This window comes from Ursus arctos, unplaced genomic scaffold, assembly GCF_023065955.2.
Source record: "Ursus arctos isolate Adak ecotype North America unplaced genomic scaffold, UrsArc2.0 scaffold_2, whole genome shotgun sequence".
NCBI lineage: Eukaryota > Metazoa > Chordata > Mammalia > Carnivora > Ursidae > Ursus > Ursus arctos.
The window spans coordinates 31370891-31395470 of record NW_026622874.1 but is presented as its reverse complement, the minus strand read 5'-3'; the positions used below and the strand labels follow the sequence as shown (position 1 = coordinate 31395470).

Sequence of the window (24580 nt, the reverse complement as noted above, 5' to 3'; positions counted from 1 at the left end):
TGCTGTGCAAAAAGAAAGACAGTGCTAAGAAGGGAAATGCTAACGGGGCCCAGAGCCATGGATTGAGAGCTTGCACTTTACTCAGCTGCTGTCCTGCCCCATCTGAGACCAGAGCCACGGTCTGCCAAGAGCTGGAATGCTTTCCTGAGCTGTTTGGTTTGGAGCCTGGGACCCAAGGTAACTGAGGAGGAGGACGTTTTTGTGTCCAGTTTGGGGGCCTCCGACTCTGGGGTGGGGAAGATGATCTGTCATCTAAGCTTCCTTAGGCTCAAGGGGAAGACACAGAAGTAGATGGGTTAGTTTAAGAGTGTTCGGGGTGGGGTAAGCAAGAAAGAGTCCTGCGCTGGGTCCCAGAGGCACTAGCCATGGCCCAGGGGTCTAGCTTCGAACGCTCCTCTGCTCTGTCCATTAGAGTAGATTAGGAGTGAGTCAGGTCCCAGCTACCCAGTGATGGGCATGAAGTAAATGACTTTTGATGGTTGCCTTCACAGTAGGAGTCCCCAAAACAACAAGCTGCCTGTCCACAGCTTAGGTGTAGGCCCTTCTCTCGGCTACACTGGGAGCTCTGCACTGGACGGCCAGACCTATGCAGGAAGCCATCCACTGCACACACGGGCAGGAAGTAGGAGCAGACTTGGAAAGGTGGCGACTAACCACTGTCAGGTGAGGGCAGCACCCTGACCTCTCCTTGTGGCAGGATGCCCTAAGCCCATCTCACCTCCTCCCCAAGCTCCACATGGGGCCTGTCATGCTGCCAGATGCCAGAAGGCCTGGGCAGTGGTCCAGTGACCTCTCTTTGAACCACACAGAGACCAGTTCCCTTTTCGTTTGCAGCCCGTCCCTGTCAGTCAGCCATCCCACATGGCTTCTTGTGTTTAAGCAAATCACAACAGTCAAGACATCCCTGAAAGCTGCGTGTGAGTCCACTCAGCTGTGTGCACCGAATCCTTATGGGGGTGGGGTTGGGGGTCCGGAAATGCTGCCTTCTGTAAGGAGCCATCTGTACTGCGAGTCCCTGCTTGGGTAACAGGTCCCAGGGTCTGCCCCTTGGAAGCAGAGTGAGGCTGCCCCGCATGTCCGCAGCCTGGCAGAGTCCAGGGAGACCTTCTCTCAGGCTCCGGCTCCTCCCCCACAGTCCTTTCCTCCTCACGGCAGGAAGGTGGGAAGATTCTCCATAATCACAGGCTTTGCCTCCTCTACAAAGCCCTCAGATTACCTGGAGCCAAACTGGGAGGGGACCTGGCAGCCCATGTTTTAATGGTGGGATGCAGATAGGCTAGACACCGATTCTCCACCCCACCTCTTCTTTGCCTTTCTGCTGGGCCTAGTTGAGACGGCAGTTGTGTCCAGATCACAGAGAAGTCCTTTTTCCTCGTAGCCCACACCCAGAGGTCAGATGAACCAGAGGGGTAAATATGATTTCAACCCGAGGCTGCATCCCCTCCACATAGTAAACAGCACCCCTTCAAAGAGAAGAGGGTGGGGGACAGAAGGATGAGGAATTCTTGATCCTGGAGTGCTAGTCTAGCTGGAGGCCTTGGTCTTACAGCACCAAGGCTTTAAGAGCCAAGATCAGCAAGACCGGGGTAAGAATAATCCTAGCTCAGCATTGTAAAAAGCTAATGTTTATTGTGTGTTATGTGCCAGATGCTTGATGGGCATTTTTTCCTTTAATTCTTATAACCTTACAAGGGAGGTTGTGGTCCTCTTTTATTAATGAAAAAACTAAGACTTAGAGATGCTTAATAGCTTGTCCACAGCACAGAGGTAGTAGATGACAGAGTCAGGATATGAACCCATGCAGCCAGGAGCCAGGGCTCTCCCCCATCTAAGGCAGAATAGCCAGGGGCTATGGCTTAGGCTACTACAAGGGTAGATTCTGGACATGGAGCTCACCTGCACATAATCCTGAGTCTCCTCCATTCAGTCATTTATAACTCAACATGAATGGGCCTTCTGGATGCTGTTCTGTTTTTAAATAACAGAAGTGGCAGGTGGGATGTCAGGGAACCCTATAGAGTAGGAATGAGGAGAAAAGCCTAAAGAAAGGGGAGAGCTATTCAGGAATGTGATGAGAGCACAAGCATTGACAACCTCACAGTTCTGCTTGGGGTCTGCACTGCCCAAGAGCAGAGCATGCCCCTCCAAGCCTTGAGAGTCAGGCATTTGAGAGCATGACCTTGTAAGATGCCTCTCCTGGAGTGAGACTGCCCTACCCAAGAATGACCCCAGGGAATGAGTGGTATGACCAGAGACGGAATAAGAATCCTGCAGAGAATTCTGGACTGAGCCAGATGGGAAGCAAAGTTCCAATGAAAGGACGGAGAGGCTGCTACCTGTTGAGTCTGTTTGGCCTATAAATAAACTCAAGGGGCCAGAGCTGGTAATTGCCTGCTGGTCAGTGAAGCTGAGATGCCCTCTGACCTATCCAGAACTTGGTTCCCCAGGCAGTGAGTAATGACATCATGGGACAGAGAGGATAAGCAGAAGCTGGAAGGGGGAGTCCCTCTTCCTTCACCATCCAGTGGGCTTGACTCCAGTGATCAGTGGAAGCAGGGCACAGAATTTCCAGTGCTCAGAATCTGCTCAGCCAAGTCCAGCCCCAACTCAGCCAAGCTACCAGAGGGTTCTAAGAGAATAAACAAATTTGCAGAAGGTAGGTGAGGGAGAGTGAGAAAGAGAGAGAAGGGCAGAGAGAAGGAAGAAGAGGTTAGAGTTTGGGGTTCTGTGAATGGCAGGTAAGACTGTAAAGAGGCAACAAGTATGGCTTCTACACCAAGTCTGGTTTCCTGGGGACTTGCGGTGACTGTTTGCATTTGTTTCATTTTTGTTTATAATAACCTTATTGAGGTATCCTTCGTGTGGTTGCTGGTTTTGATGGTATGATCTCTGTTTGGGTTAAGGAGAGCAGACCTGGCAGCATTCTTAGCCCTAACAGGGAGGAGATTCTAAAACATGGAACCTTCAGCCTGGGGAGTTATTGAGCTGGAAGCTCTGAAATGGGTTTCTGTGAACACTGGGCAGATGGCAGGTACTCAGCCAATCCTGGTTTGAGTTGATGTGCTCCTGACAGTCAGAGCCCAGTCCTGGGCCAGGAGTGGATAGCAACGGACCAATGTCAGGACTCCATGACTGGAGGAGTTAGCAAGGTTTCCCTCCTAAACCATGCCCAGGACCAGGCTCAGAAGCTAGTTACTAAGGGCCAAGAAGACAGTAGTGGGTGGTGGTCACAGGACTGGACCCAATTTGGGGGGTCTGGTTATCCCTCCAGGCCTTGAAAAGAGTCACTCACCTGTTTTAGCATCAACTTGGGCCAAGAGAGCAGTGAAGATGCTGGCTTTCCGTTTAGATTGGAGAACAGGGAGCCAATTTACCTGGTTTTCTAGAAGTCTCTGGAAAATGAACATATCCCTATCTGCCATCTAAAAGGCTATATGCTCATGACAATTTTCATCAATTATTTCTCAGGTTTTCCTGACTTAGAGGCAGGGTGAGGTCAAGGAAGGTCAAGGAAGAAGTGCTAGTCAAAGAGATCTTTCCACTTTGCAGAGGAGGAAACATAGGCCAGAGGAAAACAAAAGTTAGTGTAGAGCCTGGACCCAGGAGTCCTGACTCCCCAGTTCAACACCATCACCTCGTCAGTTTTCAACCCACACGTATGAGACGCTGTGCTATTTCTGCCCCCTGGTCCAGGGAGATAGTCATTTTTCTGCCCATCTCCTGACCCCTCCCCTTCTCCTCCCTCTTGGCATTTGGCAGACCCAGGCAGCTATTCCAGGAACTGGAAGCCAAGCACAACAGGTGCTCAGGAGTTCATCATGATCAGCCCGGACCCCGGGCCTTCCCCTGGCTTGGCCCGGTGGGCTGAGAGCTATGAGGCCAAGTGTGAGCGCCGGCAGGAGACCCGTGAGAGCCGCCGCTGCCGCCCCAATGTGACCACTTGCCGCCAGGTGGGGAAGGCACTGAGGATCCAGCAGAGAGAGCAGCTCCAGAGAGCGCGACAACAGGAGTTGTTCAGGAGGAGGAACCTGGAGGTGGAGGAGAAAGGCAAGATCCAGAGCCCCAGGGCCAAGGAGCGAGGTCCTTCCAGGAGGCCAGGCCAGCCAACTGACCTCAAGGAACCCTTGTCTTGGGCCCACAGGATCTCTTCCACCCGGCAGCAGGTGGGTCATGTCAGGGGACACGCTGCTCTGGACAGGGGCAGGGGTACTATGCCACGTGGGTGGGCTCAGACTCACTAAAAAGCAATCTAAATTAAGTTCCTGCTTCCTCAGTAATATAGTTTCTCCCTTAGCCACTTACTCACTCAGAGATTTTTGTTGTTTGGGGCTTTTTTGTTTGCTCAGCTATTTTTTTGTTTGTTTGTTTGTTTTGCACTTGCTTTTAAGGAAGAACAAAGAATTTTAAACAATTCCATTGCTAATTCCTAGTTATCAGTTCATATTTGGGCAGTCTCTACATACATCATTCCACAGATATTTATGGAGTGCTTACTGTATGCCAGGTACACAGGCCCATCTTCTTGGTGCCCCCTCTCAGGAACACACACACACACAAAGCCCCCCCCCCCTTCGTCTTCTGTGAGGCTGTTGCACCCACCTACCTTTTCTCTTTCACTCGGACCCTTCCATTTGTACTAAATTCATTCAGCGAAGGTTTTATCCGGTCCAGTAAGCTTTCCCTGGCTTCTCTAGGCCATCTCTGCTCTCTGTGGTCCTTAGGAGGTTATAAATCCTCTCAGATGGTGTAATGACACTTAGAGAACCCATCGTTCCAGCCTGGGAAGGAGCAGTGCTGGCAGGAATCAGGGTGTGCTGAGACGACCTAAGGCAGCAGACCAGCCGTGTCTTCCCACCCACGTTGTGAGCACGTTGACAGCAGGGACCGTCCGCTGTATTCCCTGGAAGTCTCTGGCCTCATACCCAGACTAGAAGTTCGGTCAGGGCTTCTTAACTAGGGGACCCGTCATCCACAGCAGAGGGTGCTGTTCAGAAAAACGATCCTTGAGCTCGATTGTGAAATAAAACTGGGTACTTTCTATGGCAAGAAGGTTTCTGAATGCTTTTTGTTTAAAAAAATTTTTTTAAGGAGCAAAAGAACAAAAACACATTTAACTAAAGAATTTCACCTAAGCCTATCGGTTATTGAAGTTTTACTGAGATCGAGTCAGTCTGCAGCATTGGCTGCCACAGGCATCCCCTAGCCTTTTGGTGTTCTGTTAACAACCGTAGAAGTTTTGAGTGTGTATGAAGAAAATGTAAACACAGAGCGGACTAGATTGTGACAACTGCTACTACACCCCTTCTTACACATCCCTGCTCTACTGCTCTTCACACAAAACCTCGGCAGCATTCCAGCCATCGCTGAGAGGGAGGAAGCTCCCTCTCGAATATGGAAGGGACCTGAGACCATCGACGTCACACAGACTAAAGATGCTTACAGGAGATGGAGACCTGGTAAAAAAGGCAGAGTCTGACCCCAGACGCCCTCACTCTCAGACCAGTTCTCTTGCCACATCACTATGCTGGCAGTGTAAGTGGCTGAAACCACACAAGGTAGACCAGGGATTCTAGAGAAAGTCAGGAGAGACAAGCCCAGCTCCCCCTTTGCCTGGCCTGGGGAGGACCATTCCCACCAGCCAGGAAGAGGGAGTGTGGAAGCAGGGAGAACTTTGTAGTTCTCAAGGTTTGAAAGGCTTACTTTGGTTTTCTGGACCGGAAATGTTATCACTGGTTCATCTTTCTGCAGTCAGCTGCAGAATCGCACTCTAACAGGCTTTCAGCATCCTCCACTTGCTTTCCAGGTGTCAGGGACCAGCTCTGAGGTCTTTCCAACCCAGAGTCACCCTCCCTCAGGCACGTGGAGGGATCTGGCTGACCGCCCCTCCCAGGCTGGGGAACTTTCACCAAAGGACTCTCCCACCAAAAAGCCACCCCGACACCACCGTGGTAAGAGCAGAGCCTCCCTCCCTCACTGGGGCTTGCAGAGAATCTTGCCAGCAGACTCAGCTTGCCGGCAGTGGGGAGTCCCTGTCCCTTCCCACTTCCTCCTCCATGGGTTCTGAATCACCTTATCCTCTATCGCTCAGGCACTCAGACAAAGGCAGAAGCAGCCCAGCCAACAATTAAGAATGATGCCAGTCAGCAAACCAAGTGAGTACCTTCCATGTTCCTGCCCCCCCATCCATTCCTCTCTTCTAAGCATTGCTTGAACCCTCACCCTGTCTGTGGAGAAGGAACACAAGGAACTTCCATATGCATGTCAATTGAGAGAAAGGAAGACCTGCCCCACCCTATTGGCTCTTCAGAAGAGCTCAGACAGGGAATTGACTCACCACCTCCCGATGGGCTCATTTCTCAGATCCATTGTCATTTCTGTTGTTATTTCTTCTCTTCCCAGTTGCGGAGTTGCCGTTCTAGATAAGGTAAGAAAATCCTCACTTTGAAGGGGTTGACTCAGATGGTATCTCAGCTCCCCCAAGCTCTGACATTCTGGAATTCCATGGTAAACACAGCTAGGATGGAGGGGCACCTCTTCCTGGACACAGACTCAGGGACCTGGAAGGATTCTGTCTGAGCCAAGGAAGAACATTCACTTGACACAAGCCAGTCCTGGCTCAGGTTCTGTGTTCCAGGATTTCAGGCGACCTAGAGTCTTCTTGAACACCTTTTTTCTTTCTCTCTAGGAAATCATCCAGCTTTCAGAGTACCTCAAAGTAAGTAATATGTGAACTCTCCCTTCAGCTCCTTCCCCCATCGACTCCATCCTCCTCCAGGTTAATCATACCTTCCTGCGTTTTGCCCCCCAGGAGGCCCTACAAAGGGAGCTGGTTCTAAAACAGAAAATGGTGATTCTCCAAGACCTACTGTCCACTCTGATAAGGGCCTCGGACAGCTCTTGGAAGGTAAGGGAATGAAATCTTTGTTGGAACAAAGCTCATGGGCTTCTATTCTTCTTTCCATACTATTCCAGCAAGAGAAGAGGTTTTCTCACTACTGAAGAGGTGAGGTAGGAAGTGCTAAGACCTAGAGGTCAGATGTGTCACAGTAAATATAAGGGAAAGCTCAGCTAAATCCAGAGTCATTTGCTGGGGTCGTGCTACTCCACACCCAGGGAAGACCCAGAACCAAAACTGGCAAGAACTCCCATTTCTCCATTTGTTGGAAGAAGAGAAGGAAGATCCCAATACATTTGCTATTACTGACTGTGGTAAACGTCAACTTTTTTTGTACGGGATTCACTCCAATATTAACTGTAAGCCATCATACTCCTACTATTCAGCTTAGACATCAATGAACAAGTGAGAAGAGATTTTAGAGATCATGTAGTCTAAGTTTTCTCATTTCACCAGTGAGGAAACTGAGTGTCAGAGAGGTCAAGTGACTTGCCCAAAGTCACATTGCTAGTTAGAGGCAGAACTGGAACTAAAATTCAGACCTCTTTATTTTAGTCCATTCGTTCCACAAGTATTCATAGATCATGTTCTCTGTACTGAGCACTGGAAATCATGACATTAATTAGTCAGGGTTCCTGCTTTTAGAGAGCTTGTGGTTTCATCAGGGAGACAGATGCCTAAACAATGCAGAGACTGGAGAAATGAAATAAGAGAAATGTTTTCAGGATATAATAGTACACAAGACGGAGGGAATGACTCTAGAGAAGAGAACAACAGGGAAATATTTATAGTTACATAAGTATTTTCCAGACTAATGTAGAAGCAGGAACTATATTCTAGGCTGGGGGTACAGCACAGGTAAAGACCTAGAGGTGTGATATAGTCTAATGCAGTGGGTTTGCAACCTTTCAATCTCAGGACTGCTTTATACTCTTTAAAAAGTTTATTGAAAACCCCAAAGAACTTTTTATATTTACCATATTAGGATTTACCATATTAGAAACAAAAACAGGAATCTTAAAATGTGTATACATTTTAAAATAACAATGGTAAACTCATTACACATGAACCTACATCACCTATTTTTATGAAAAATAAGTATATTTTTCCAAAAACAGGGAGGGATGTAGCATAGTTTTACACTTTGGCAAATCTTTTCAAAGTCTGAGGAGAAGACTGCTAGATTCTCCCATTTCCACCCGCTGTAATACGTTGTTTTGGTGGAAGCATGGGAAGGAAAATCCGGCCTCAAACAGATACGTAGCTGGGAAAGGAAAGACCTCATAGAACTTGTGAAAGGTTCTCAGGGACTCTTCGAGGACCCCACAGTGGAACCCCCTAGACTATGCTATTCAGGGAGCTACGCCACTCGAGCATAAAGCACCGGTACAAAGAGAACGCACAACCTCGCAGGCCTCCATGAACATCTTACCCTGCAGCACAGATGGCTTGTATGTGGACAGAGAGATGGGCTGCGAGGGTGTGGAACAAACAGAGAAGTTTACAGTGATGTAAGAGAGACTTCCCCAGCTCAGTCCTCCTTCCTCACGCGTCATTGTTCTGGGATTAATGTCTATGTTCAGGGCTCCTGATTGTCAAGGAAGTCGTTTTCATCAGCAGAGCCGGAGCCTGGGACAGACAGCTGTGCGTGCCAGGTGGTTTCCGGTGCTGAACTAATTTGAGATCATCTCACTCATTTATTCGAGAGACATTTGATAAGTTCCAACTATGTGCTGAGCCCCGTGCCACAGGGACAAAAAGAAGTAGGGCTCTTGCTCTTGAGGAGCTCACATATCAGCCAAAAGAGAGAAGCGTGTAGTAAATAACCCCCATGCGATGTGATAAAGCCGTAACAGTGGTTTCTAAAACAGGACGCGGAGGAAAGAGAAGGAAAGTTATTCTGCCTGAAGTGGAACAGAGTAGGCTCCAAAGGAAAGGGACCACTTGAGCTGGGTCTGGAAGGAGGCATCGTTTACCCGTTACAGCGGTAGGAATGGTGATGGGGAAGAAAAAAAAAACAGAAAGGAAAGGGTGTTTAAGGTAAAGGAATCAGAATGATCATAGGCCTCTGTGTAATAAGCCATTGGGCATAGCGGAGTGTGGCTGAAACGAAGGGATCGTGGCAGACGAGTTCCAAAGACAAGACCAGGAAGGGCTTCGGGCAGGTCTCTGGAATTATGAAGCTTAAACTTTTCCCGTTGGACAGGGGATCTCAAACTTAAACGATGCAGAGACTCTTTCCTAAATGAAAGGTGTATGTATCGCAGATCCACGAGAATACATGCTACCCCTAGTTTGAGAAACCCTGCTCCAGGCATTCGGCAGGGAAGCAATGGGAGGACACGGTTTTCGGGTTTAAAGGCGTGTACTCAGCAGTGTTGGGCTCATCCTCACCAGGAGTTGTGCTCACGACGGCAGCATACACGCTAAAACAGTTGCGCAAGTGAGCCCAAAAGGATCAGATCTGTGTTTTGAAATGTTCTCTGACAACAATGAGGACCATGGCTCCGGGTGGTGTGGAAGTGGCCAAAGCCGTGGTAACTTATATCCCAGCTAAGGCGCACTCAGAACACAAGTCATGGCAGGCTTGGCAGGAACGGGAAACATTTCCAAGGTCACCTCTGGCGGCAGTTTCACTCCCCAATGGGCACACAAGCCGAAGTTCCTCTGGTTGTGGTTTCCTCCCTCCCTTCTTCCCACCCCTCCCTATACTCACCCTTCTTTTCTTCCTCCTCCCCACCAACCCCCCAGTTTCCTGTTTTTCACAAAAATAGATTTTTCATTAAGAGTTCTTGCTTCCCCCAAAACAAATTAATCCAACCCTCCACCCCTGCCATGGAAGCCTCAACTTCAATGGAAGGACAGCCCCAGACTGTGGTATTGGGAAAACTAACTGGAAGAATGTGACCAAAACGGGGACTGATATTCAGCCCAGTTCAGGCCTTCATTTTTTCCATTTGGCCCCTATGATTCGAATCTCAAAGTTCACATGCAGGGGAGCTCACCACAAACTCTGCAAGAACCCCAAGAATGAGCTCCCTCCATTGCCTCCCCCTTAAAGCTGACTCTGGGCCTATTGGAGGTGATGGGCCTAGGGCACTGCCGACACTCCAGAGCTGGGTCCAACCTTCAGAACAGAAACAATTCGGGCAGAAGAGAAAGCAAGCTGTCAGTGTTGGGCAATACAAAACAGGAGCAGGGCACACTTGGGTTTTAAGTTCTGCAAAGTGGAAACGAGATCTTGAGATGACAGCACAGCAGGGGATTGGCTGCGAGCCCTAGGCAAGCTCTGCTAGAACAGAGATGAACTGTGGGCTGGCGCTTCTGCGGTGAGGTGGTAGTGTTTCTGGAGAACAGATCAGAGCCTGGGGAAAGCCAAGCAGAAGCAGGAGCTGAAGCCCTCAGACCAGCACCAGGTGTGTATGGCCTCCGTCTTGCTCCCTTTTCCAACCGGGGGTACTGTGCTCTCTGAGCCCTGGGCTCTCGGGGGACAATTCCCCAAAAAAACGTCCACAGTTGGCCTGTAAAGAGTCTTTCTTTCCACATACTTACCACAGGGCTTTATGGGGGAGGGGCAGGGACGGGGTGGGGGGGAGCTGGGGCTCAGACCAAGAAACTGCATGCCCCATTTGCAACAACTCGGCTACGACTGTCTTCCCTGCCTCAGGGAGTCTGGGAAGGTGGAGCTATGGGCAAGAGATTTTTTCAAGCCCCAGCCTTGGGTGGTCCTTCAACCCCACTGCAGGGGCTCACCTGAACTGTCTTCTATTCCATCGTCAATGGAAAAGTAATCTGGGGTATGGCTAAGATACAAAAAAACAGTTGAGAGAGGCAAAATATTAGATTAAAACCATAGTAAGGAAAAGAGAGGAGCCACCCAAAAAGGGTAGGAGACGGGGGAAAAATGTAGTGAGATGGCTTTGGGCATGACTGTTTTCTTCTCGAAGTACAGCAAGATAAACCTTTAAACTCAGTGGGTTTGATTACATTCTGCCATAGCAAGAGTTTAGGCACAAGGACAATGCAGAGATCTGAACCAGGAAATGGGGGTACAGGAGTTGATTTCGGGACCCGTGGATTGACAGTGAACAGGCCACTCAGGGGAATGCAGCCCTTCTACCAGTTAGGCCGGAATAGTGAAAGTCTTTGTCCATCTCTTTTATCTGTCCCTAAGCCCTGTGGCTCCTGGAGATGCAAAATCCTGGACTCTCAGCTCTCACATGAGACATTATGAAAAGCATTAATAGCAGGAGGCACTTTGAAAAATTATTTTTGGCAAAGCTTTTTGCTTTTGCAAAGCCCAGCTGAGTAATACAGGAAGCAGAAAGGGTGGGGGCGCCCCCTGGCTCCTAGGGTTAGAAGAATCAGCCAAACAAGATCAAAACAGGAGCTGTGAGATACCACTTCCTGCCTCCCCCAGGTGCCCTGAAACTCACTGAAGGGGACAGACCTCAAAACAGAGTCCTCTCCTTTGCACCAGGCCATTGTAGACCAGAAACATGATGAGGGTTCCAAACACCCAAGCCGCCTGACTGAGAGGGGATATGGCATCTCAGGCGGTAAGGAAGGGAGAGAAATGTCATTTCTAAACCTGGCAAGTGTCTTACAGGGCCTGGTTGGAAAAAGTCAGAGAAAGAATATGAAAATCGGTTCTTGCTAGAGACCCACGGCCTTTCCTCTGGGAAATTGGCTCTCATCGATGGCACCCTCCCCTCTCCCCAGCCCCCTCATACACACAATCTTAAGTCAGACTCAGGGCTGGAAGAACAAAACCCTGCCCTGGGAAAAAGGGAGACCACTACAGGTGGAGGAAAGAACAAAGCAGCAAGGAGGTTGTTAGCTACTCAGCTGAAAGACTGAAAAACTGAGAAACAGATAAAGCTCTAACAGTCTGCCTTTCTCCACCTTCACTCTTAAGATTAGCGTCTCTCTTGGAATGTCCAAAATGGCATGAAACCGACCCTGCTTATGAAGACATAGAACATGGCTTTCTGGGAAGCCCTTTTACCACCACTCCCCACATACACACACTCTGCCTTAATATCTCTCCTCCATTTCCTGCTTTCTTGAAGAATTTCTCATCTTTTTTTAAAAAAGATTATTTATTGATTTATTTATGTGAGAGAGAGCACTTATGAAAGAGAGTGTGAGCAGGAGGAGGAGGAAGGGCAGAGGGAGAAGCAGACTCCCCACTAAGCAGGGAGCCAGATGCAGGGCTCAATCCCAGGACCCTGAGATCGTGACCTGAGCCGAAGGCAGATGCTCAACCAACTGAGCCACCCAGGTGCCCCACTCTCATCGAGTCCAGTGTGTGTGTGTGTGTGTGTGTGTGTGTGTGTGTGCACGCACGCGAGTGCGTGCATGTGTGTGTGTGTGCTGGGGGAATGCCTGCGGGAGGCGAGGAGGGGAGGTATTAGTTTGTTAGGGCTGTGCCATAACAAAATACCATGGTCTAGGCGGCTGAACCAACAGAAATTTCTTTTCTCACAATTCTGGAAGCTTCAAGTCTAAAATCAAGGCATTAAACAGGGTTGGTTTCTCCTGAGGCCTCTCTCCTTGGCTTGCAGATGGCTATCTTCTCCTGTGTCTTCACATGGTGTTCTGTTCTCTTCTTGTGAGGACACCAGTCATATTGGATTAGAGCCCACCCTAACGACATCATTTTAACTTATCTCTTTTTTTTAAGAATGGGAAAGAGAGAGCGAGGGGGAGGAGAAGGGCAGAAAGAGGGAGACAGAGAATCTCAGGCTGACTCTATGCTGAGTAGGCAACCTGACTCGGGGCTTGATCCCACAACCCCAAGATCATGACCTGAGCCAAAATCAAGAGCCAGACACTCAACAGACTGAGCCACCCAGGTGCCCCTTAACTTAATTATCTCTTTAAGGACCTTATCTCCAAATACAGTCACATTCTGAGGTGCTGGGAGTTGGGATGTTAACATATAAATTTGGTGGGGAGGCCTTGGAGGGGGAGGACAGAATTCAGCCCATGACAGGGGGTAAGGAAGGGAATGTGGGGACTCCTTTAGTCTTACTGGCCTATACTTTAGAATAAAGGTTCATATACAAGACTGAGAGAAGGTGAGGAATATAGAAGTGCCTAGACAGACAAGGGAGAGTGGTAAGGAGGAAAGAAAAAGAGAGAAGATTTCCTTCAAGTAAACTCCTACAATGATATCCTGAACCACCGGATAGAGAACCTCAAGGTACAGAGAGGACTTGGGGCCAGTCTGATTCCTCCTTCTCCTGAGCCAGAGAAAGAAGAAAAGATCCTCTTCTACTCAAACATCCTTTGTCATCTTTCCTCCTCCCTACCTCCTGAAAGAGTTCATTTCCACAAACATTGCTTGAGCACAGACCATGTTCCAGGCAGTAAGCTGGAAAAACAGAAGAAAACTCTGCATGCTATATTTTGGCCCAAACTCATTAACTCATCCCATTTGCTCTAGGGCCAGCTTAACGAAGACATATTGAAGGGCAAACTGAGATCTTTAGAAAACCAGCTGCACACCTGCACCCAGGTAAGCATTCTGGAAGACACTTCCAGCCCAGGAATCTAGAATTAAAGGAGAATGCTTGAACCTCTATCCTACTCTCTAGAAATGACATCTGATAGAGATGAATGCACCCATTCCTACTCACTCAGTTCTTGCTTTGCCGTTTTCATTTTGGTCCCCAACCCACCCTCTTCTCCTTTTTTCCTCATGTTCTTCCCTTCGCATCCTGAGAAGGAACCCCAGCATCAAGTACTTTGCCAGGCCCAGGGGAACCTTAGGAATACCTGGAAGTGTAGGGAGAGGCCCTAGGTAGAGTCTCACCAGATAGACCTTCATAGGTCCCAATCTTTGAACACATAAATTGGATATTATAATAAAAACTTGCAAAATGATTTCCATTCCGTGGGCAACTTTAGCCTAGTAGCAATCCCTGGGGGAAAGTAAAAGGCTACGACTCTTGGCTTTTTTATGGCATTGTTATCCGTCTTCACTAAACTCTCGATCGGCCTGATCTTGGATTACAAGAGATAGAAAGAAATCAGCTTCACACTTGAAAAGTGGTGGATTTCTGACAAGTGGTGAGATGTCGGATAAAAGAATGAGGTGAAGCATGTAGAGTTCGGGAGGTAAGGTAGACCTGGCTGCACGGTTGGGGTCTTATGGGGAACAGAGTTTATATACAGGTTTGCTGATCCACAACTTTTATTTTTTCAGTATGGCCTGTTTTGTCAGACTCTTATGAACTAAATAATGCCAACCATGCTCATAAAATACTGACATGTACTCTGGAATGCCAGTCTATTCATTTTCAATGGGGGGTAAAGCTGGCCAGCATGAGTTAAGTCCCCTAACTGGGATATACCCATGTATGACCTCAGCCAGCCTGGATCTGGCTTCTAAAGAAAATTCCAAGAACATAAGACCCACTCACATTTAAATCCAAATTTTCAGATGATTCCAAAGCTAAATGGAAATGATTTCATATTGATCCTTATTCAGTGGGATAACCCAGAGTTGACAGTAAAAGTTGCCTGACTTCCCCAGAATCACAGGGCAAAAAGACGAAAGGGATAGGGAAGGGAAGACCCTAAGTGAATTTGCAAAGCTGCTCTTTTCTTATCTCCTGAAGCCAAGACAATCTTTTTAATGCAAATGTATTAATTTGAAAACATTGACAGTACTAGGGATTGCTCAGATCTCTGAAGCTACAAATATTAAAAAAAAAAAAAAGCATGCTTTCTATCTTGAAGGAGTTTACAATCCCATAAGGGACACAGATGAGTCAATAGAGTGGGAAGATAGAGACTTACAGAGGCTACTATGTGAACACTAAGAAAAGCTACCTTTCTGGGGGATAGGGGTGATTGGTCAAGATTTATCCGAATTTACATGATCCTTGGACTGAACCTTGACCATGAGTAGAAGTTAACCAGGTGAAAAGGGTAGGTGAGGATCCGCTAGGCAGAAGCTATGTGGAAAAAGGCAAAGGCCAAAATGCACAATGCTTAGGGCATCTGCAAGCAGCTCAGTGTGAGTGGAAGCAGCATCGAATCAAAGTTTGAGCTTATAAGTAGGAGCCATGCCAAGGAATTTGTACCCAATCCTTAGTCACCGAGAGATTTAAACGGGGAGTGACATGATCAGATTTACAACCCTCTAGCTTCAAGGCTTGAAGATAGAGAAAATATTGCATTGACCCATATAATAGTATTATTGGAGTCTGAACTAAGGAAGTGACAGGAAGTATGGAGAAGAGACAGATATGAGTCGTTAAAGAGGTTGATTTGACAATGCTCGATGAACAACTGATCAGTGGGAGAAAGTGAGAGAAATCAAGGATGACTCCCTGGTCTCAGGCTTGGGAGACTGAGTGGGTGATGATGCTGGTCACTGAGGTAAGAAGCCCAGGAGAAAGGAGCAGGTTGAGAAAGATGACTTGGCTTTGGAAATGTTGAATTTGAAGTGCCCTTGGAAGGCCTGGGGGAGGGCCAACATGGCTAGAGCACTGTGTTAACCCCGCTTACCTCCCTCATCACCTGGGACCCTCTCCTTGCCCACCTCGAGCCTGGAAGACAGTCCACCAGATTACTGGTATCTCTGCTCTGGGAGCAAGGAGCAAATTCTTTTCCTTTCTGTATCCCAGCTCGGGGATTGGCACACAGAAGCTCAATATGTGTCTGTTGAATTGCACCAAATTTACAGAAATACTCCCCTTGGGGAATGAAAAAGGTGTTACTGGAGATGGAAGACCAGAAAAACAGCTATGAGCAGAAGGCCAAGGAGTCACTGCAGAAAGTGCTGGAGGAGAAAATGAGCGCAGAGCAGCAACTGCAGAGCACACAGGTGCAGGGATGCTGCGTAATCCTTGGGGCTGGGACCCTGGGGTGGCTCTGGGCAGCATGGGAGCCAGCTGCACAACTCCGTGGAACCCCCAAGGCACCCTCCTCTTGTCTGAACACCCCCTCAGCGGTCCCTGGCTCTGGCCGAGCAGAAGTGTGAAGAGTGGAGGAGCCAGTACGAAGCTCTGAAGGAGGCCTGGAGGAACCTGGGGACCCAGCACAGAGAGCTGGAGAGCCAACTCCATGTGCTTCAGTCCAAACTGCAGGTACCAGGCCCTGGGGTGGTGAGAAAAGGCTTGTGGGATGGGGGCAGTGACAGCAGTGAGGAGAGAAGCTGCCACTGGGATGGGGGTTCCAAAGGCAGCCTGAGAGCATCTGGCTTTTAGTTCCTCACTCACTGCCCACTTTGTACCTGACTTGCTGTTTGGGCCCTGAAATCTAATTCATCAGCCTACTGTCATACTCCAACGACTCTCCGCACCCCAATCCAGCAGAGCATTCAGCTCAGAAATGCCCACTACTGGCACAGAACAAGCCTCACTAACTTACTTAGAGGTTGAGTATTGACTAACATCGTGCCAAGGTGATTTTTAAGCAATTATAGACCCTTGGCATTCTCAAGGGTTCCATCATTTCCAATCGGTGTTACCTTGTCAAAGTTAACTAATCTCCTAAGCCTCAGGTTTCTCATCTCCAAAAGGATGCTAATAGTAGTATCTACATCATAGGATTGTTGTAGGATTGCGGTAATCTATTACAAAGCAGTAGCAAAATTCCCTCAGGGCACAGAGAAGCCTCCATACATATTAGCTATTTCTCATCATAGATTTTATTTACTTGGTTTGAAATTTTGAGGACCCACACCAAAAATTTACCTTTATCATTTTACTGAAGCAGGCACCTGAGAAACCAAATTAGTAAGACGGGGGTGTGTGAGTCTTATCAAAGGAGTGAACCCAGCTGGCCAAGACCCAATACCCTACAGCCACATCTCTCATGAAGGCCTTTTTCTTTTGAACCTTAATTTTTTGAGAAAAATGACCCTACCAAAGGAAAAAAAAATTGACAGTGTTAGAACGAGAAGTAAAGACAATGTGAAGACACCTTAAAAAGTGATGATTTGGTATTCTTTCATTTGGGCCTGACTCAAATGAGTTCCTTGTGAAATATCAAAAAGTCTGATCCAATGTGAGGAATAGAACAGAGGGAAGAAACAAAAAAATCCCAGTTTCCATTTCCCTAATACTCCTTCTGTCTCTGAAATTCTAGTTTTCCTCTTCCATGGGATCTGTTTCCAATCTCTGTCCCAGCACTGACCTGCTTCTGTGTCGGGCCCCCTCCTTACAGGGAGCAGACAGTAGAGACCTACAGATGAACCAGGCTCTGCGACTTCTGGAGAATGAGCACCAGGAACTGCAGGCCAAGATTGAACACCTGCAGGGGGACAGAGACCTGTACAGCTCGGATACCCAGCACCTACAAGGTACTGTTCTCGGAGGCCTCTGGCTGAGCGAGCTCCAGAAAGGAGGCCGGGTGGAGGAGAAGGTCTCAGTCCTTGGTTGGCTTTGTGATTTCATTTTACCTCGAGGGAAAGGCAGGGCTGTTTTAATCATGGAAGCCTGAAGATGAATTGTGCTGCGCTAGTGGGTCTGGTAGTATTGGCCGGCTTTTCCAGCCAGTCCCTCGGAGCCACGTCACGGCAGTTCCACTTCAGTCACCCGTGCAAGGCTGCATTTCTAATTTGGAAGGGAAAGGTCAGTTGAAACACAAGGCCCAGTGAAGGTCCCATCACTGCCTCTGTGTCAGCTGAGACGATAAAATCACGGGCAAATGCAACTCTTGATTCAACCTGATGTTGTTGAGGCCGATGACATCCCAGGTCCTTGGGATCTGGTTTACCTCTCCAGATCGGGGACGAGTAGAAGAGGAACCTCCACTTGGCACACATCAGAGGCCATAGACAAGACAGCACCTACGACTAACTCCCCTTCTCGGGTGTCGGGTTCATTAAGTCTTAGGTTCATCTATTTCGGTTTGCATTATTTCATTTTCAGATCAACTGAAGAGGTCAGAGGAGGAGAAACTGGCCCTGGTGGCCAAAGTACAGCAGCTGCAGAGTAAGTTCCCTTTCCAGATTCTCAAAGTACAACAGCTGGCTCTTTGGTGTTCCTGGGGCTCCTGCCCCGCAAAAGGCATGCAAAGGAGGGGCCTGAAGCCCAGTCTTTGACATATCCTACCTCTGTGCGTTTTCAGACCTTCTTGGAAAGTGAGGTCATTTAACAGCTCTTCACAAGTTAATATTGGCTTGCTTTTTTTTCCTTTTCTACTTTTCTCCTTCCGTGCCAATGATAACCACCCAAATTTTCCCCAGAATTGCCATTTCCCCCAGATTTTCAGATTTTAAAAAACGCTGGGTTTTCTAAGGCAATTATTTTATATATTGACATTCATTACATAATGAGTATGTTCTATAGACTTCTGTCATTAGGAATGGTTCAGAAAAATCAGCTCACACTACATGTGCTTTAGTCCACTTCAAAACTACCTGTTGGGGCCAAACAGGAAAAGGGACTTTTCAGAAAAAAGGAAGCAATGGCCAAAAAGCTGGAGAACCTGATTCGATTAATAGCTCTATTAATCACCTTAACCTCTGACACCCCAACAGAGAAGTTCCATGCAATGAATATTAAGGGTAAGGCAGCCCAGCAGATGCCGAGCACCTATAGGGCAGGAGCTGAATGGGCAAGGAGTCACTTCAAAAATCATGCCTTTATGTATTCCCCTACCAAGTGCCAGGCACTTCAGACACACACACTGAGGATACAGTGCCGAACAGAAGTGACACAGCTCCTTCCCTAATGAAGCTTACATTCTAAGTAAGCTCCACAATAAAGTATGGAGCTTTTATGAACAATTAAGTATGTGTCAGGTAGTAATAACTGCCATGGAGAAAAATAAAGCAGGTTAAAGGGGAACAGTTGCTATTTCATACAGGGTCATCTGGGGAAGTCTTTCTTCTAAGGTAACAGTTAAGCAGAGGCTGAAAGGTAAAGACATGGTAGGAAGAGATAAGAGGATGATGTATTCATTCACAAAATACCACACACTGGGTGACTTAAAAAACAGAAATTTATTTTGTTCTGGAGGCTACAAGTCCAAGATCAAGGTGTCGGCAGGGCTGATTTCTTCTGAGGGTTTTGAGGAAAGGATGTGTTCCAGGCCACTTTCCTTGGCTTGTAGATGGCCTTCTTCTCCCTATGTTTCTTCAGATGTCTTCTAACTAGTTCTGTGTTGAAATTTCTCCTTATAAGGACACCAGTCATATGAGATTAGGGCCCGCTCTAACATCCCAAAATACTTGATTACCTCTGTAAAGAACCTATCTCCAAATAAGGTCACATTCTGAGGTACTAGGGGTTAGGAAGTCCTATGAGTTTGCGGGGGAAGGACACAATTCAACCAATAACAAGACGGGAACATCTTGAATAATTAAGGTTTGAAGCAAAGTTCTGAAAAGACAGTTTGCAGTAGATATGCTAGTTTAGACAAGTTCTTTGTGTTTTCCCACAGGTCTGCTCCAGAATCAATCCTTACAGCTTCAAGAACAGGAGAAACTCTTAACAAAGAAAGGTCAGCAAATTTACTTCCACAAATTCTAAGCTAGTCGTCTTTCCTTGCCTGTCTAGAGGCAGGGGATGGACTACATGAACTCTTGGAGTCCCATGCAGTTCTAGGAGTCTGTTAGGTCAGGGATCCAGGGGAGCTTTTTAAGGACTGAGAACACTTTAACCAGTTAGTGCCTATCCTGAGAGGTATATAAACTGTGAAAAGAATTTCTACTCTCTCTGAAAACATATGTCTGTGTTGAACATTTCAATAAATTGATTTTGAACTCAGGGTTTAATGTCAATTTTTATACTTGACTTTCCAAGTCACATCCAATTCCCCAAGTCCACACCATGTTGCATGCAACAACCACCTCACTGCTAGCCCTCAAGAGTCTGCTGCCTTAGCTCCCTTAGAAGAATTCATCATGTGTGTGGGGTTAGAGGGGGGAAGTTCCTCACTTATGCAGTCCATGTGGTCTTTTCTCATCACAATCACCATGTAAAAGATAAGGCAGAAATTATGATACCCACATAGTATGGGTAAGAAAATGAAAGTCTGCGGTCATAAGAATTAAGGACACAGCTAGGACAACAATCCAGAATTTCTGACTCCTAGTTCAGTGCTCTCTTCACCAAGACTAAGACTGCCATGTGGCTCAGAAGCCATCTCTAACCACAGGAAGATGAATTCTAGGAGAGGACGGCCATTCTCATGTCTGAAATGAGGCCAGAAGGGAGAAGGGGTTAGTTATATTGAAGCATCCAGCAAACCTACTAGAAATACCACAAAAGAAAATGGATTAGTAAGTATTCTCTAGAAATATCTGCCACTAAACAGGACTAGGGATACAAAGAAAAGTAAGATGCCAACCTTGCCCTCAAGGGGCTCAAAGTCCAGCTCCGTGTCAAGACTGAGCAGGGTCCCAATGGGAGGAAGTGAGAGAATTCTACTCTATGCAGTCTCATCAGGGACAGGTCCTCCCTTGTTCCCTCTCCTCCCTTCCCCTCACTCCAGGCTTCTCTCAGTGATAGGGCCCTCCCTCAGAGGTGTGGACCTCACCATCACTGAGAATTTGGCTGCTTTTTTAGATCAGGCTTTGCCTGTGTGGAGCCCAAAGCCCTCCCATAATGAAGTGGAACCTGAGGGTACAGGGAAGGAGAAAGAATGGGATTTCAGAGACCAGCTGCAAAAGAAGACTTTGCAGCTCCAGGCCAAGGAAAAGGAGGTGAGACGGTGACCTCAAGATAGTGAGGGGATCATCCCACAATGGTAGGGAAAACTGCTGGGAGGCAGCCAGAGAGCAAAGATTTCAAAGTTTAAATCATGACTGGATGCCAGCAGGTATTCATCTGCCTTTATAAAATGTCTTTGCTTTTGGGATGATTTGTCAATCTTTCCCCTTCTTCATTTATACCAACTGCTATTCAAGGTTTTATTAAATAATTACCTTTTGTAAAGTCAACCTAAACTCAAACACATTTAATAAACATATTTACCCCTCAAACTTTGTCCTAGAGTTATCTTAAAACTTTATATATATATATATATATATAGTGTCTTTTAAATAACAGAACTCTTTCCGTCTACCGACTTGGAAACATACATATCCCCAGAAGCATTCACATGCAACTCAACTAGGTCCTGGTGAAGACGCTACACTAAGATCACTCCCAGGTCTTTTGTGCTAAAGAACTTCATTTTTTGAAGTTTACAAAGCATTTGTAAATGCCCCCATTTACAAAGCACTTGCACATACACAATCACATGAGAGCACTGACATGTATAATATGTAATATTATAATATACATTATAATCAATCATTTAAATGAACACATTCCAGAGAAACTAGGTGAGACAGTCAAAAGGCAAACTGAACTTCTGAGAAAAGCTGGGAAGAGAGGATGGTGGTAAAAATTCCAAGCAAATGAAGGGGTAATTCACATGGGGCCCTTGCTCTGACCTGGGCTCTGTCCCAGAAGGAACTGGTGGTGATGACGTTGGTGGTATTCTCCCCCCCAGTGCAGAGAACTGCATTCGGAGTTAGACAACCTCAGTGATGAGTATCTCTCCTGCCTGCGTAAGCTGCAGCACTGTCGAGAAGAGCTGAACCAGAGCCATGAGCCGCCTCCCAGAGTAAGAGGGTCTATCCTCCCTTATCGCCCTGGATGATGGTGGGACGGTTCCTCCTTTGGCCAGATCTTGCAGATAGAGTTTATCAGCCTGTGCCAACATCTGGCCAGACTGTTCCATTCAACTTGGTTTATATACTTGACAGCATAGCCAGTGTCAGCAAACACTGGCTCATGCATGCAAGCCTAATTTTTATGGAACTCTTGAGCCTGAAGGGAAAGACTTACTATTAGCTAAAGCATGAAGTGGTACTCTTTTAGCCTATTATGAGCTAGTGGCAAGAGTGATGAGAGTAAAAGTACTAAGGGATATGAACAGAGAATAATATAACTTTGCTGAGTTATTTTCCATCCTTGATTATTCTTATCAGTATTTAAGTATCTGGCCCATGCTGGGTATGGTTCCCTGAGCTAGTAATCCTGGCTTAGGAGCCAGTGACCAGCAGTAAAGTGGTTTTATCCCAAGGAAGGGACCAAGTAAGAGAGACAGTGATATAAAAAGCTTGTTCTCTTCTACTGACCCAAGGTTTTCCACTGGGCTAGGAGGGGAAGAAGGAAGATTATTTTTGCCTGTACCTTCTCCAAACAACCCATGGCCTCTTTCTCTCCCCCACCCCCTCCTCACAGAGGCAATGTGGGCGATGGCTCTCAATGCTGATGGTAATGATTGCTATAGCACTGGCGGTGTTCCTGGCCAACAAGGACAGCCTGATGATCTGAATCACTTGTGGCAGCTGCTTGGGTGAAAATCTGAAGCAAGAAATTCAATAAAAAACTCAGAAGGTTAACATACTTTAAAGTGTGGGTTTCTCCACCTGAGATTTCTGACTTTGTTATTATTTTTTTAACCTACTGTAAAATAAACAAACTTCACCCAATAGTCTCTGTTCCTCAGAACTCTTAGTTTACCCCTGAATGACATGTCACATCACAAACATAAGACATTTGAGCACCCTAGTCACCTCCTTAGTCCAATTCAGTTGGTGGTATATAAACACGCAGTAAAACCTACCTAGCGCTCCACTTTCTGGCAGGGACTACCCACGAGGGCAGGTATATTTACAGCTACCACACAAGAGTATACTACTCGTCCTCCACCACCCTTTTCCACAATCTCTTTTCTCCTATCTCCTATCCAGTGAAAAATCAACAGATATCTCAGCAAAGTCAAGAGGACTCCCTAGTACAGAAATGGCAAATATGTACAATCAATGCCACCACCACCTATTCTCATGCCCGCTGTGATGTGGACAACTGATTCCAGCATTTTCCCCTAGTGGTCTCAAGACGCTCTGAATTGGTACTTGAGATGCCATCCCTGAGCTAGAGCTGATCATTTACTGAGTACCCTCTACACGAGAGAAGAGTTAAAGTCAGAGAGCCACTGCTGGCAGCGTGACTACCTCAGAGGAGATGCTCAGGTCAGCAAAGTCATTCTGAGTCCTACATCGAGTTCTAAGGTCTTTCTCCCAAGTATTTAGAATCTCCCTCAGGGTTGGGAATAAGCTCTCTGGGACACTAAAGGAATAGAGCAAGACTGGGGCATGACCACGCAGCCATGAGATCCGGGCAGTGAATACCCGTAGTGGGGTCAGGGCTAAGCAGTTGTCATCTCCCTGGTTCAGATGAAAGGTATATGGAACAGGATAGCCCAGGAGGATCCCAAACACGGTACACAGATTCCAGTCTGAGGAACGAAGTCTGCTGCAGGAGACTGCCAGGGATAGGTCCTTCTGCAGCCCTTGCAAATGCGTGATGATCTCAGCCATTAGGGCCTTCAAATGCTGAAGCTGGTCCAGGGAGCAAATACAAGGGTGAGGTTGGGAGCTGGAAACATCCACAAAGGCTATGGTACCAAGCAGTCCCTGCTCCAAGTGCTGACATACGTGCTCAGGACTGACAATCAAGCTGTTTTCTCCAATCTCAAGGATGTGAAGTCCCTGGGTCAGGAAGCCCAGGCCCTGCAGTTCCTCCACATAGCTCTGGAGCTCTGATGCCCCTGCACAATTGTAATCATACAGCAGAGCTGGCTTCAGTCCCCGGGCTACAGCCAACACCTCTCCAGCTAGGTGAAGGCAAACGGCTTGGGGTGGGCACCGTCTCCTTCCCATGCCCAGGGTCTGCCGAGCAGCTGCCACCAGTAACTGAGGACTCGGTGCTGACATGGGATCTGGAAGCAACGTCAAGCAAGGCCTCCTTACCTAGCTACAGTTCCTTCCCCTGGGCCGCATCTCTGAGCTCCAGACACTTGAGCAAGGGCCTAAAAACAAAGCAGTAGCAGGAGATTATTAACACCAGTCAGTGACATACCAAGAAACCTGCCAACAACATTCCCCTAAGTTTTACAGCATCTTCCAAAGATCTTTGTGTCCCTCCCTCTGCTTTGAAATGCTAACCCAGATCAGACAAGATGGGATCATCAATGCTGCCTGATTTTATTGGTTGACTTAGTCTCCCTTAGTCCTAAATTCATGTGTCTTTCAGGTTTTATGGCTAAGCTTTCATTCTCTCTGATTTCTTCTAAATTTTACCAAACTACTTTCGCAGATTCGAACCTTAAGAGTTTGGGGCAGAGTAGTGGCAGAGCTGTCTTTGGCAAAATTCCGGGCATTTTACCTAAAACTGCCCTTCTGAGGCAGAGTTCTAGGTTCCAAACGCCCCTTTCCACTGCCAACGTCCCCTTACCTTCCCGCCAAAAGCTGTAAGAATAGCGATCTGATTAATATACACTAGAATACGGACCTACAACCACTGCACCCTGGGACGTAAAAATAATAAATACAATCTGTTATAACTGCAGGACGGCTGTATTTTACTTTTGCCGGCCCGCCTTTCCCTTCTGGCCGACATCCACGGACCTTCGGAAGATGGGCTCACTCCAATCCCCACACCCAGTGCTGAGCATATTATAGTGATTTGTTAAATGAGTCAGAGGTCTCTCTCACACACACATACTTTCTGCTTTCACATCCGCTGCAGGTTCGCGGGCTCAGAAACGCCTTCACGTTTCCTGTTGGTTGCCGAGAAGACGCCGAAACCCGTAAGCTCCGCCGCTACACGAAATCCCTCCTAACGCGCCGAGCTTCAGGTCGGCGAAACCGACCTAGTG

The 24580-nt window shown here is 47.3% G+C and overlaps 2 protein-coding genes across 2 annotated transcripts; one reads left to right on the top strand and one right to left on the bottom strand.

Annotated features, from left to right (window-relative positions):
- Positions 1-22349, top strand: TRAF3IP3 (TRAF3 interacting protein 3). The gene is made up of 16 exons (XM_026509073.4): positions 1-177; positions 3760-4163; positions 5804-5948; positions 6089-6152; positions 6400-6424; positions 6686-6715; positions 6809-6904; positions 13347-13418; positions 15597-15737; positions 15862-15999; positions 17081-17216; positions 17788-17850; positions 19304-19363; positions 20431-20567; positions 21362-21475; positions 22099-22349. The coding sequence occupies exons 2-16, from the start codon at positions 3819-3821 to the stop codon at positions 22189-22191; spliced, it is 1659 nt and encodes a 552-aa protein (XP_026364858.1). The 5' UTR covers positions 1-177; positions 3760-3818; the 3' UTR covers positions 22192-22349.
- CUNH1orf74 (chromosome unknown C1orf74 homolog) lies at positions 18845-24580 on the bottom strand. Its single transcript, XM_026509075.4, has 2 exons — positions 24427-24580; positions 18845-23731 (listed from the first exon to the last, which is right to left on the bottom strand). Exon 2 carries the CDS (start codon positions 23634-23636, stop codon positions 22845-22847), a length of 792 nt encoding a protein of 263 aa, XP_026364860.3. The 5' UTR covers positions 23637-23731; positions 24427-24580; the 3' UTR covers positions 18845-22844.